Genomic DNA, 14000 nt, shown 5'->3' on the forward strand with positions numbered 1-14000 from the left:
TCCCAAACCTGACTCAGTTACACCAGCTCTGTCAGGAGGAATGGGACAAAATTCACCAAACTTATTGTGGGAAGCTTGTGGAAGGCTACCCGAAACGTTTGACCCAAGTTAAACAATTTAAAGGCAATGCTACCAAATACAAATTGAGTGTATGTAAACTTCTGACCCACTGGGAATGTGATGAAAGAAATAAAAGCTGAAATAAATCATTCTCTCCACTATTATTGACATTTCACATTCTTAAAATAAAGTGGTGATCCTAACTGACCTAAGACAGGGAATTTTTACCAGGTTTAAATGTCATGAATTTTGAAAAACTGAGTTTAAATGTATTTGGCTAAGGTGTATGTAAACTTCCGACTTCAACTGTATCAACATATGGATAATCTCTACAGGTTGAAATAAAGTCCTGGATGAACATAGGAACTCTGATGACATTGATCTAGCCTGGTCCCAGATCTGTACAGTACATGTGCCTCAGCCAGCTCCTTCTGACTATAGATGTTGTTATGCCATATTAACAATGATAGTGAGAGGAGAGGAGTTAGTTAAAGCTCACACAGACCTGGGATGAGGGTAGAGTACATATTTCCCTGACACGTTTGCCCCTGACAATTGTTTTGCTTATGTCCTGTATAGTATACACTGCTCAAACAAAAAGGATGGAAGACACCTACACTTATTGAATTTTTGGAAATTGTCATTATTGATGGCTAATTAACTCATCAGGGTCATCACTAAACCAATAATGCTAATTAACTGTTAGTAAAAAAAAAAATTGTCATTAGTGTCATATACAGCTACTGATGGGCCAAATGACCTTTGTGATTTGCGGCATTATCATGCACCATCACTCATTGACTTGTTTAACGTAATTGGAGCTAGCCTGGTCCCAGATCTGTTTGTGCTATCATATTTGGCATAACAAGGAGTTGGCATGATAGCACAAACATATATGGGACAACGGGTGTATTCATTAGCGCACACCATAGCAAAACGTTTTTCAATGGAAAGTATTTTGCTATGAAAACAAGAGTTTTTGTTGGACAAATTCAGGTAGGTCCCTTCCCGTTTTGTTCCATTTGCTTCTGTTGTTCCTATTGAATACACACACAACAGGCTAAACAGGAGCTGCTGCTCTGCATTCATCATTATCAGTTTATAGGGGTTCAGTGGAGTTTAATCAATTGATGACTAGGGGATGGAGGGTGGGTGTGTGAGTCACAGTGCTGAAGCTCCTTTATGGCATCAATCCTTTACATCAATGATGTCGCTCTTGCTGCTGGTGATTCTCTGATCCACCTCTACGCAGACGACACTATTCTGTATACTTCTGGCCCTTCTTTTGACACTGTGTTAACAACCCTCCAGGCGAGCTTCAATGCCATACAACTCTCCTTCCGTGGCCTCCAACTGCTCTTAAATACAAGTAAAACCAAATGCATGCTCTTCAACCGATCGCTGCCTGCTCCTGCCCGCCTGTCCAACATCACTACTTTGGACGGCTCTGACTTAGAATATGTGGACAACTACAAATACCTAGGTGTCTGGTTAGACTGTAAACTCTCCTTCCAGACCCACATCAAACATCTCCAATCCAAAGTCAAATCTAGAATTGGCTTCCTATTCCGCAACAAAGCAGCCTTTACTCATGCTGCCAAACATACCCTTGTAAAACTGACCATCCTACCAATCCTCGACTTCGGTGATGTCATTTACAAAATAGCCTCCAAAACCCTACTCAATAAATTGGATGCAGTCTATCACAGTGCCATCCGTTTTGTCACCAAAGCCCCATATACTACCCACCACTGCGACCTGTACACTCTCGTTGGCTGGCCCTCGCTTCATACTCGTCGCCAAACCCACTGGTTCCAGGTCATCTACAAGACCCTGCTAGGTAAAGTCCCCCCTTATCTCAGCTCGCTGGTCACCATAGCAGCACCTACCTGTAGCACGCGCTCCAGCAGGTATATCTCTCTAGTCACCCCCAAAACCAATTCTTCCTTTGGACGCCTCTCCTTCCAGTTCTCTGCTGCCAATGACTGGAACGAACTACAAAAATCTCTGAAACTGGAAACACCTATCTCCCTCACTAGCTTTAAGCACCAGCTGTCAGAGCAGCTCATAGATTACTGCACCTGTACATAACCCATCTACAATTTAGCCCAAACAACTACCTCTTTACCTACTGTATTTATTTATTAATTTATTTTGCTCCTTTGCACCCCATTATTTCTGTCTCTACTTTGCACTTTCTTCCAATGCAAACCAACCATTCCAGTGTTTTTTAGTTTTTATTTTACTTGCTGTGTTGTACTCACTTCGCCTCCATGGCCTTTTTATATTTTATTTATTTATACATATATCTGTTTGCCTTCACCTCCCTTATCTCACCTCACTTGCTCACATTGTATATAGACTTATTTTTTTTCTCACTGTATTATTGACTATATGTTTGTTTTTACTCCATGTGTAACTATGTGTTGTTGTATGTGTCGAACTGCTTTGCTTTATCTTGGCCAGGTCGCAATTGTAAATGAGAACGTGTTCTCAATTTGCCTACCTGGTTAAATAAAGGTTAAAAAAAAAAAAAAAAAAAAAAAAAATGGCAGGGGTGATATCACTGGGTGAATGGCGATAATTCTACTATGTCATACTAGCAACAACAACAAAAACTCTGTGGGATTATAATTAACTGTCAATCACCCAGACTATGGGTTGGGATTTAGGAGACCTCTTTTGCCACCTCCCTACTTCAAGCTGTCAAGTGGCAAACACCTGTCCCAGGAGTGTGCCATGCTCACCTTAAGCAGTTGGTTTCCTCCCAACACTTCAGCTGCTAACTCATTAAATCCGCTGACACAAACGAGGGGGTGGTTTACAAAATGTGCAGCGAATAGAAGTCAGCCCGCAACAAACCTGGATCCTGGAATGGAAAACACTATGGCATTACACAAACAGTTTTAAGAGTCAATGCTTGGCAAGTCATGGGTAACAAATCCCAAACTCTACAATATTGCAGAGCGCTCAGCAACGCGATTAAAGCCCCACTAACAGGATAAACACTGTGACAAAGAGGCGGAGGATGATGTGCCCTCTGTTGAGGAACAAGTGTCTCTTTTTCACATCATTGACTCTTGACAGAATTATGCGTGCAATCCCGCCCTTGACACCATAAGAAGTTGATTAAAAGGAGACTGCATGATTGGATAAAACAGATTTAAGCCTACACAATTGGACTTGATTCCTTTTGTGCCTAGACTTAGAGACACGTGGTGACCTCTTCAGAATTGTGGCCGTGTTAGCAATCAAAATTGGACCCAATCAAATAAAATTTTATTCGTCACATGCGCTGAATACAATACCTTACAGTAAAATGCTTACTTACAAGCCCTAACCAACAATGCAGTTTAAAAAAAATACAGAAGATTAAGAAATAAAAGTAACAAGTAATTAAAGAGCAGCAGTAAAATAACAATAGTGAGACGAATACAGGGGGGTACCGGTACAGAGTCAAGGTGCGGGGGCACCGGTTAGTTGAGGTAATATGTACAGTTGAAGTCGGAAGTTTACATACACTTAGGTTGGAATCATTAAAACTCGTTTTCAACTACTCCAAAAAATAATTGTTAACTATAGTTTTGGCAAGTCGGTTAGGATATCTACTTTGTGCATGACATAAGTAATTTTTCAAACAATTGTTTACAGACAGATTATTTTACTTAAAATTCACTGTATCACATTTCCAGTGGGTCAGAAGTTTACATACACTAAGTTGACTACCTTTAAACAGCTTGTAAAATTCCCAAAAATGATGTCATGGCTTTAGAAGCTTCTGATAGGCTAATTGACATCATTTGAGGCAATTGGAGGTGTACCTGTGGATGTATTTCAAGGCCTACCTTCAAACTCAGTGCCTCCTTGCTTGACATCATGGGAAAATCAAAAGAAATCAGCCAAGACCTCAGAAAAAATTGTAGACCTCCACAAGTCTGGTTCATCCTTGGGAGTAATTTCCAAATGCCTGAAGGTACCATGTTCATCTGTACAAACAATAGTACGCAAGTATAAACACCATGGGACCACACAGCCGTCATACCGCTCAGGAAGGAGACACGTTCTGTCTCCTAGAGATGAATGGACTTTGGTGCGAAAAGTGCAAATCAGTCCCAGAACAACAGCAAAGGACCTTGTGAAGATGCTGGAGGAAACGGGTACAAAAGTATCTATATCTACTGTAAAACGAGTTCTATATCGAAATAACCCAAAAGGCGGCTCAGCAAGGAAGAAGCCACTGCTCCAAAACCGCCATAAAAAAAGCCAGACTTCGGTTTGCAACTGCACATGGGGACAAAGATCATACTTTTTGGAGAAATGTCCTCCGGTCTGATGAAACAAAAATAGAACTGTTTGGCCATAATGACCATCGTTATGTTTGGAGGAAAAAGGGGGAGGCTTGCAAGCCGAAGAACACCATCCCAACCGGGAAGCACGGGGTTGGCAGCATCATGTTGTGGGGGTGCTTTGCTGCAGGATAGACTGTGGCACTTCACAAAATAGATGGCATCATGAGGTAGGAAAAATTATGTGGATATATTGAAGCAACATCTCAAGACATCAGTCAGGAAGTTAAAGCTTGGTCGCAAATGGGCCTTCCAAATGGACGATGACCCCAAGCATACTTCCAAAGTTGTGGCAAAATGGCTTAAGGACAACAAAGTCAAGGTATTGGAGTGGCCATCACAAAGCCCTGACCTCAATCCCATAGAAAATTTGTGGGCAGAATTGAAAAAGCGTGTGCGAGGAGGCCTACAAACCTGACTCAGTTACACCAGCTCTGTCAGGAGGAATGGCCAAAATTCATCAAACTTATTGTGGGAAGCTTGTGGAAGGCTACCCAAAACGTTTGACCCAAGTTAAACAATTTAAAGGCAATGCTACCAAATACTAATTGAGTGTATGTAAACTTCTGACCCACTGGGAATGTGATGAAAGAAATAAAAGCTGAAATAAATCACTCTACTATTATGCTGACATTTCACATTCTTAGAATAAAGTGGTGATCCAAACTGACCTAAGACAGGGAATTGTTACCAGGATTAAATGTCAGAAATTGTGAAAAACTGAGTTTAAATGTATTTGGATAAGGTGTATGTAAACTTCCGACTTCAACTGTACATGTAGGTAGAGTTATTAAAGTGACTATGCATAGATAACAACAGAGAGTAGCAGCGGTGTAAGGGTGGGGGGGGGGGGGGCAATGCAAATAGTTTGGGTGGCCATTTGATTAAATGTCCAGGAGTCTTATGACTTGGGGGTAGATACTGTTTAGAAGCCTCTTGGACCTAGGCTTGGCGCTCTGGTACTGCTTGCCGTGCGGTAGCAGAGTGAACAGTCTATGACTAGGATGGCTGGAGTCTTTGACAATTTTTCCTCTGACACCGCCTGGTATAGAGGTCCTGGATGGCAGGAAGCTTGGCCCCAATGATGTACTTTGCCATTCGCACAACCCTGTGTAGTGCCTTGCGGTCAGAGGCCGAGCAGTTGCCATACCAGTCAGTGATGCAACCAGTCAGGATGCTCTCGATGGTGCAGCTGTAGAACCTGTTGAGGATCTGAGGACGCATGCCAACTCTTTTCAGTCTCCTGAGGGGGAATAAGTTTTGTTGTGCCCTCTTCACGACTGTCTTGGTTTGCTTGGACCATGTTAGTTTGTTGGTGATGTGGACACCAAAGAACTTTAAGCTCTCAACCTGCTCCACTGCAGCCCCTGAGAATGGGGGCGTGCTCGGTCCTCTTTTTCCTGTAGTCCACAATCATCTCCTTTGTCTTGATCACGTTGATTAACGTGATCCCAACGTTTTGATTGAATGTAAATGTAAGCAGGCTAGGGGTTAGAATATGGAGACAGAAGAAGATTACCTGAGTGTTTTGCGGACCATATCCTCATCGGTGATGCCATAGTAGGTCAGGGTCTCGCTCCAGATGGGGTTGAGGGTGTTGCGCAGGGTCTTGGTGCGAAGCTTATTGGCCTGTCAGTGAGTGAGTGAGTGAGTGAGTGAGTGAGTGAGAAAGAGTGTGTGTGAGAGAGCATGAACAAGCAATAAAGAGAGAGAAAGCAATAGAGAGGGAGAAAGAAATTGTATTTAGGTATTGACCTTCGACCTCCACTCCATCATAGGCTGACAATGACACATAGGGCACAATAGAAGTCATTATTAGGTCACAGAATTCGGGTTTTCCAAGCAGAGCCTGTGGTGGAATGGTAACACTCCTGGCTCTAACACATAATATACGACCCCAGATAGGGCTGTGGTGTTCATGAAATTTTGTCAGACGGTTATTGTCATGCAAATGCCTACCGGCCTCACAGTAATTGACAGTGAATTAACATAAACACGTTTGGAACATCTACAATTTATAAAAGTATAATAACTCCATTTAATATACACCATCACAATAAATCCATAATTTATTTTAGGCAGGTCTAAATAAATAAGTCTGCTTACTGCAGTCGTGGCCAAAAGTTTTGAGAATGACACAAATATCAATTTTCACAACGTTTGCTGCTTCAGTGTCTTTGGATATTTTTGTCAGATGTTACTATGGAATAATGAAGTATAATTACAAGCATTTCATAAGTGTCAAAGGCTTTTATTGACAATTACATGAAGTTGATGCAAAGAGTCAATATTTGCAGTGTTGACACTTATTTTTCAAGACCTCTGCAATCCGCCCTGGCATGCTGTCAATTAACTTCTGGGCCACATCCTGACTGATGGCAGCCCATTCTTGCATAATCAATGCTTGGAGTTGGTCAGAATTTGTGGGTTTTTGTTTGTCCACCTGCCTCTTGAGGATTGACCACAAGTTCTCAATGTGATTAAGGTCTGGGGATTTTCCTCACCATGGACCCAAAATATCAATGTTTTGTTCCCCAAGCCACTTAGTTATCACTTTTGCCTTATGTCAAGGTGCTCCATCATGCTGGAAAAGGCATTGTTCGTCAAACTGTTCCTGGATGGTTGGGAGAAGTTGCTCTCGGAGGATGTGTTGGTACCATTCTTTATTCATGGCTGTGTTCTTAGGCAAAATTGTGAGTGAGCCCACTCCCTTAGCTGACAAGCAACCCCACACATGAATGGTCTCAGGATGCTTTACTTTTGGCATGACACAGGACTGATAGTAGCGCTCACCTTGTCTTCTCCGTACAAGCTTTTTTCCAGATGCCCCAAACAATCGGAATGGGGATTCATCAGAGAAAATGTATTTACCCCAGTCCTCAGCAGTCCAATCCCTGTACCTTTTGCAGAATATCAGTCTGTCCCTGATGTTTTTCCTGGAGAGAAGTGGTTTCTTTGCTGCCCTTCTTGACACCAGGCCATCCTCCAAAAGTCTTTGCCTCACTGTGCGTGCAGATGCACTTGCACCTGCCTGCTGCCATTCCTGAGCAAGCCCTGTACTGGTGGTGCCCCGATCCTGCAGCTGAATCAACTTTAGGAGACGGTCCTGGCGCTTGCTGGACTTTCTTGGGCGCCCTGAAGCCTTCTTCACAACAATTGAACCGCTCTCCTTGAAGTGCTTGATGATCCGATAAACGGTTGATTTAGGCGCAATCTTACAGGCAGCAATATCCTTGCCTGTGAAGCCCTTTTTGTGCAAAGCAATGATGACGGCACATGTTTCCTTGCAGGTAACCATGACTGACAGAGGAAGAAGAATGATTCCAAGCACCACCCTCCTTTTGAAGCTTCCAGTCTGTTATTCAAACTCAATCAGCATGACATAGTGATCTCCAGCCTTGTCCTCGTCAACACTCACACCTGTGTTAACGAGAGAATCACTGACATGATGTCAGCTGGTCCTTTTGTGGCAGGGCTGAAATGCAGTGGAAATGTTTTTCGGGGATTAAGTTCATTTGCATGGCAAAGAGGCACTTTGCAATTAATTGCAATTCATTTGATCACTCTTCATATCATTCTGGAGTATATGCAAATTGCCATCATACCAACTGAGGCAGCAGACTTTGTGAAAATTAATATTTGTGTCATTCTCAAAACTTTTGGCCACGACTGTACATGTTATCTGGCTAAGCTCCATGCCATAGGCTGTAGGCTAGTTCATTTAGCAGACAAGATAAGCTTATAACTCATGTGCCATTATTTTATACTATATGATTTTATACATTGAACAAAAAGATAAAACACAACATGCAACAATTTCAAAGATTTGACTGAGTTACAGTATATAAAAGTAAATCAATCATTAGAAATAAATTAATTAGGCCCTAATCTATAAATTTCACATGACTGGGAATACAGATATGCATCTGTTGGTCACAGATACCTTAAAAAAAACATAGAGGGGTGGATCATAAAACCAGTCAGTATCTGGTGTGACCACCATTTGCCTCATGCAGCGCCACATATCTCTTTTGCATAGAGTTGATCACTCCTTTTCACTAGTCACTTTAATAATGCCACTTAAATAATGTTTACATATCTTGTGTTACTCATCTCACATGTATATACTGCATTCTATACTATCTATTGCATCTTAGCCTATGCCGCTCTGGCATTGCTCATCCATATATTTATATATTCTTATTCCATTCCTTACTTAGATTATTCATTTGTTCTGGAATTGTTAGATATTACTTGTTATATATTGCTGCACTGTCAGAACTAGAAGCACAAGTATTTCGCTACACTCACAATAACATCTGCTAACCATATCTATTTGACCAATACAATTTGATTTGAGGCTGTTGATTTTGGCCTGCGGAATGTTGTTCCACTCCTTTTCAATGGTTGTACGAAGTTGCTGGATATTGGCGGGAACTGGAGCATGCTGTCGTACACGTTAATCCAGAGCATCCCAAACTTGCTCAATGGGTGACATGTTTGAGTATGCAGGCCATGGAAGAACTGGGACATTTTCAGCTTCCAGGAATTGTGTACAGATCCTTGCGACATGTGAATTATCATGCTGAAACATGAGGTGATGACGGCGGATGAATGGCACAATGGGCCTCAGGATCTCATCCCGCTATCACTGTGCATTCAAATTGCCATCGATAAAATGCAATTGTGTTCGTTGTCCATAGCTTATGCCTGCCAATACCGTTGAACTGCCTGCCCATACCGTACAGTTGAAACCAGGATTCATCCGTAAAGAGCACACTTCTCTAGCCGGCCAGCAGGCATCGAAGCTCAGCATTTTCCCACTGAACTCGATTTTGAACTGTAGTCAGGTCAAGACCCTGGTGAGGACGACGAGCACGCAGATGAGCTTCCCTGAGAAGGATTCTGACAGTTTGTGCAGAAATTCTTTGGTTGTGCAAACTCAGTTTTTCAAATCAAAATGTTATTTGTCGCATTCGCCGAATACAACAAGTGTAGACCTTATTGTGAAATACTTACTTATAAGCCCTTAACCAACAATGCAGTTAAGAAAAATAAGAGTTAAGAAAATATTTACTAAATAAACGAATGTAAACAAATAAGAGCAACAAAAAAATAACAATAATAAGGCTATATACAGGGGGTGCCGGTACCGAGTCAATGTGCGGGGGTACAGGTTAGTCAAGGTAATTGAGGTAATATGTACATGTAGGTAGGGGTAAAGTGACTATGCATAAATAGAAGCCGGATGTGGAGGTCCTCGGCTGGCGTGATTACAGTGTGAGGCCGGTTGGACCTACTGCCAAATTCTCTAAACAAATGGAGGCGGCTTATGGTAGAGAAATGAAAATTAAATTATCTGGCAACAGCTTTGGTGGACACTCCTGCAGTCAGCATGCCAATTGCACACTCCCTCAACTTGAGACATCTGTGGCTTTGTGTTGTGTGGAAAAAACTGAACATTTTAGAGTGGCCTTCTATTGTCCCCAGCACAAGGTGCACCTGTGTAATGATCATGCTGTTTAATCAGCTTCTTGATATGCCACACCTGTCAGGTGGATGGATTATCTTGCCAAAGGAGAAATGCTCACTAACAGGGATGTAATCAAATTTGTACACAAAATGTTGTTTGTATCAAAACAATTTGCCGTCTTTTTCAACTCATGAAACATGGGAACAACACTTTACATGTTGCTTTCATATTTTTGTTCAATAGTAAGAAGAATATAATTGAACTTAGCTGAATAAAATAAACAATATTTTTCCAATTCCAGAGCGAGTGCAAATATGAAGTGGCTATGTTTAGCATAAAAGTGATCATTTGAGCTAGGTCCTATATGCTAGATTTAGAGTTATTTGGAAACTTTATTTGTGAATGATAAAAACCTTAGAATGTCTTAGAAATCAAAACATATATGGGCTCCATGACCGAACTATAAGATTATAAAAAATTGCTAAAAAGTATTGCACTCTGTTCCTTGCCTCAAGGTGTTATCTCATCAAGTATTTTCACCCATCAGACTTTTCTCAAATTAATCTTGTCTTTACTAATATGTAAAATTTGTTTAAGATTTAGAATTGCCCATTATCAAATGGGCAGGAACAGGGGCAGGGGAAAAATACATGTAATCCTTAAGCACTCGAATAGCGAATGGAGGCCGCTTCCCATGGTTTGCTTTTCAATCATGCTGGGTAGGCTACTCCGTTTTTATAGTGGAGCATGTCCTTAATATTATCAGCTGAGAAATCAATATATTAGCAGCTGGGATCCTCCTCTTTTTAGTGGTAACCATCAGAACTCTGCTTTTTGCATATAGAAATGTCTGGGTGTAACGGATGTAAAATGGCTAGCTAGTAAGCGGTGGTGCGAGCTAGCAGCCTTTCAGTCGGTTACGTCACTTGCTCTAAAACCTAGAAGTAGTGATTCCCCTTGCTCTGCAAGGGCCACGGCTTTTGTGGAGCGATGGGTAACGACGCTTCGTGGGTGACTGTTGTTGATGTGTGCAGAGGGTCCCTAGTTCGCGCCCGTGTCGGGGCGAGGGGACGGTTTAAAGTTATACTGTTACATGGGCTTATAAGAATCCTTATTTCACACCACACATCAACCACTGTTTGAGGAGCATGCAGCCTCTCGCTGTGCGACAGGTGATATTCCGCCCAAACTCTGTATGTCATGGTATATCCAACCCTGTTCCTGCTGCTACCCAGTGCTTAATTTGGAAAACCAAGTGAAATCTGCTTGGGAACATCGATAGTAAGATGTTTTCACAACAAAACATATTTCATTAAACTGTCGACAGCTACTCTCTCTGTGCGCTTGAGAAAGGTATGAAGGTGAGAGAAGAGGAGATGGAGACGCACGGTGGTGAGATATGCTGTGGCTAAAGGTAATGTGTCAGTCTATTAATTATGAAAATATTTAAAAATCCCTATTACTAGGCTATTCTCTCCCAGACTCATGGATAGAAAGTTTGGAGTGTAGCATAAGGTAACAGTCCATCCAGTATGCGAATCCAGTATACAGTTCACACTCAAAAGGTGATTACTAGAATTTGTTTAATTTTGGAGAATATCTTAAATCTATGTTGTTGTTTTTTCTGCCGTGAGTAATATGTGGTTGGCTATTAGGCTATGTATTGTATGACACAATCATTATTTTAATGATGTGTTTTTGGGGGGGGGCTTGGGCTCATATACACTCACCGGCCAGTTTATTAGGTACAGGGTCGGACCGACATTTGCCTTTAGAACAGTCCATCTCATCCCAAATATTGTCAATTGGGTTGAAGTCTGGGGACTCTCAAGTAAACTGAACTAGCTGTCATATTCCAGGTGATGTTTTTCCACTCCTCAATTGTCCAGTGTTGGTGATCATGTGCCCATTGGAGCTGCTTCTACTTGTTTTTAGCTGATGTGGTCGTCTGCTGCAATAGACCATCCGTGACAAGGGTCGACAAGTTGTGTGTTCCGAAATGCCGTTCTGCACACCACTGTTGTACTTTCGATTGTATTTGCATTGGTATCAGAGTAGTTAGAGGGACAATAGAGCACTTCGTATCAAGTATCAGGCCATTAGTCACCTGACGGTCGTTAGCGAATTGTCTACTACCAATGCATGTCCAGAGTGCATAAAAGGATATTACCATGACTCAACGGTCATGTGGGATTTGACAATGGTCATGTAATTCAGATTAGAAATCTCGTCTCATCTCATCCATATCAATCTCTTCTCAGGTTAAACCAGAGGTGTGAACAATTTCCCTGTTTATGACACGTTCTCAATTCTCGGGTGATTTCGTCAACACCAGAATGCCACAGTAGCGACACACAAGGACAACGTTTCTCAGACGTAGAATGAAAATGCCAGATTGCAATTAAATGAAAGAATAGGCATATCAATGCATGCTGGGAACTTAATAAGCAGGCAATTATTAATTCCAGTGGGTTCGATTAAACAAAAGTTTGAACAAGAAGCTTCCGTGTTGTGTTCATCTATCTCGCGGCTGTGGTGCGTTGTTTGTGCATCACAAGTGGTGATCTATAACTGATTACCATCTGATGTGAGAGATGCATTTAATCACAAAAGACAGCCAGGGAAATATCAACCTGGCTGCCTGCCAGTGACTTGAATATTTCTCAAATTAAACTAATCTACCAATATCAATCAATCAATGCATGCTGACTGCATTAGCTAGTTATCACAAGTGATTTTCAATCAGTGCAGTTAACTTAAAGGTAGGTAAGACAACCACAAATCACATATCACATACATATAAGGTATACATGGTTTTGGTTATCACTAGAATCTGCAAAGTAGTGCCATTGTATGCCTGCTGACTGGGGTCGATGCAGTAAGAATATAATTCCACAGTGATGAATCACATATTCAATGGCTTTACATAAGCCACGGTTGCATCTGCAGCAGCAGTCTCTGGTTACTAAACTTTAGCAATAAGAGTGAGGTTGGATATTTGATTAAAATAGAGAGGTCAGTATGTCCCTTTCATCCTTACCTTTTATCTGACATGCACGTAAAAAAGGGCTGTCACATACAGTACCAGTCAAAAGGGTTTTTCTTGATTTTTACTATTTTCTACATTGTAGAATTGTGAAGACATCAAAACTATGAAATAACACAAATGAAAATATATTTTATATTTTTCAAAGTAGCCTTTGCCTTGATGACAGCACACTCTTGGCATTCTCTCAACCAGCTTCACCTGGAGTGATTTTCCAACAGTCTTGAAAGAGTTCCCACATATGCTGAGCACTGGTTTGCGCTTAGTGAGACTATCATTTGTATTTCAAAAGGACAATGACCCAAAACACACCTCCAGGCTGTGTAAGGGCTATTTGACCAAGAAGGAGAGTGATGGAGTTCTGCATCAGATGACCTGGCCTCCACAATCACTCGACCTCAACCCAATTGAGATGGTTTGGGATGAGTTTGACCGCAGAGTGAAGGAAAAGCAGCCAACAAGTTCTCAGCATATGTGGGTACTCCTTCAAGACTGTTGGAAAAACATTCCAGCTGAAGCTGGTTGAGAGACTGCAAAGAGTGTGCAAAGCTGTCATCAAGGCAAAGGGTGGCTACTTTGAAGAATCTAAAATCTAAAATATATTTTGATTTGTTTAACACTTTTTTGGTGACAACATGATTCTATTTGTGTTATTTCATAGTTTTGATGTCTTCACTATTATTCTACAATATAGAAAATAGTAAAAATAAAGATAAACCCTTGAATGAGTAGGTGTCCAAACTTTTGATTGGTACTGTATATGCAGTAGTATTGTATCGATACTAAAAATGCTTATATAACAATGTGTCTAAGAAGTGCACAACATAAAACATCATACCATACTGTAACAGCACCTAAGAAACATTTCAATGCAATGCATGAACATCCATAAGTGTTTAAGGAAAAAAACATATAGACGTATGCATGTCATTGGCAAACCCTTGCTTATATGTTGACTTGTGAGTAAGATGGTATGTAGCTTTTACACTGTATTGTGCTCTTTATAGAAAGTTAAGGAACAGCTCCTACCACAGAGTTCCATTGCTATGAGACACTTCACTCCAATTTAGTGATT

The 14000-nt window shown here is 41.2% G+C and overlaps 1 protein-coding gene across 1 annotated transcript in view; it reads right to left on the minus strand.

The window, feature by feature from the left end:
- LOC129868134 (double C2-like domain-containing protein beta) overlaps window positions 1-14000 on the minus strand; it is a 184437-nt gene that overhangs the window by 44933 nt on the left and 125504 nt on the right. The window contains exon 4 of the mRNA XM_055941804.1: window positions 5926-6035. Coding sequence (XP_055797779.1) covers window positions 5926-6035 — 110 coding nt within the window. The remainder of the gene's footprint in view (window positions 1-5925; window positions 6036-14000) is intronic.

The sequence above is a fragment of the Salvelinus fontinalis genome, chromosome 13, assembly GCF_029448725.1.
Source record: "Salvelinus fontinalis isolate EN_2023a chromosome 13, ASM2944872v1, whole genome shotgun sequence".
Taxonomy (NCBI): domain Eukaryota; kingdom Metazoa; phylum Chordata; class Actinopteri; order Salmoniformes; family Salmonidae; genus Salvelinus; species Salvelinus fontinalis.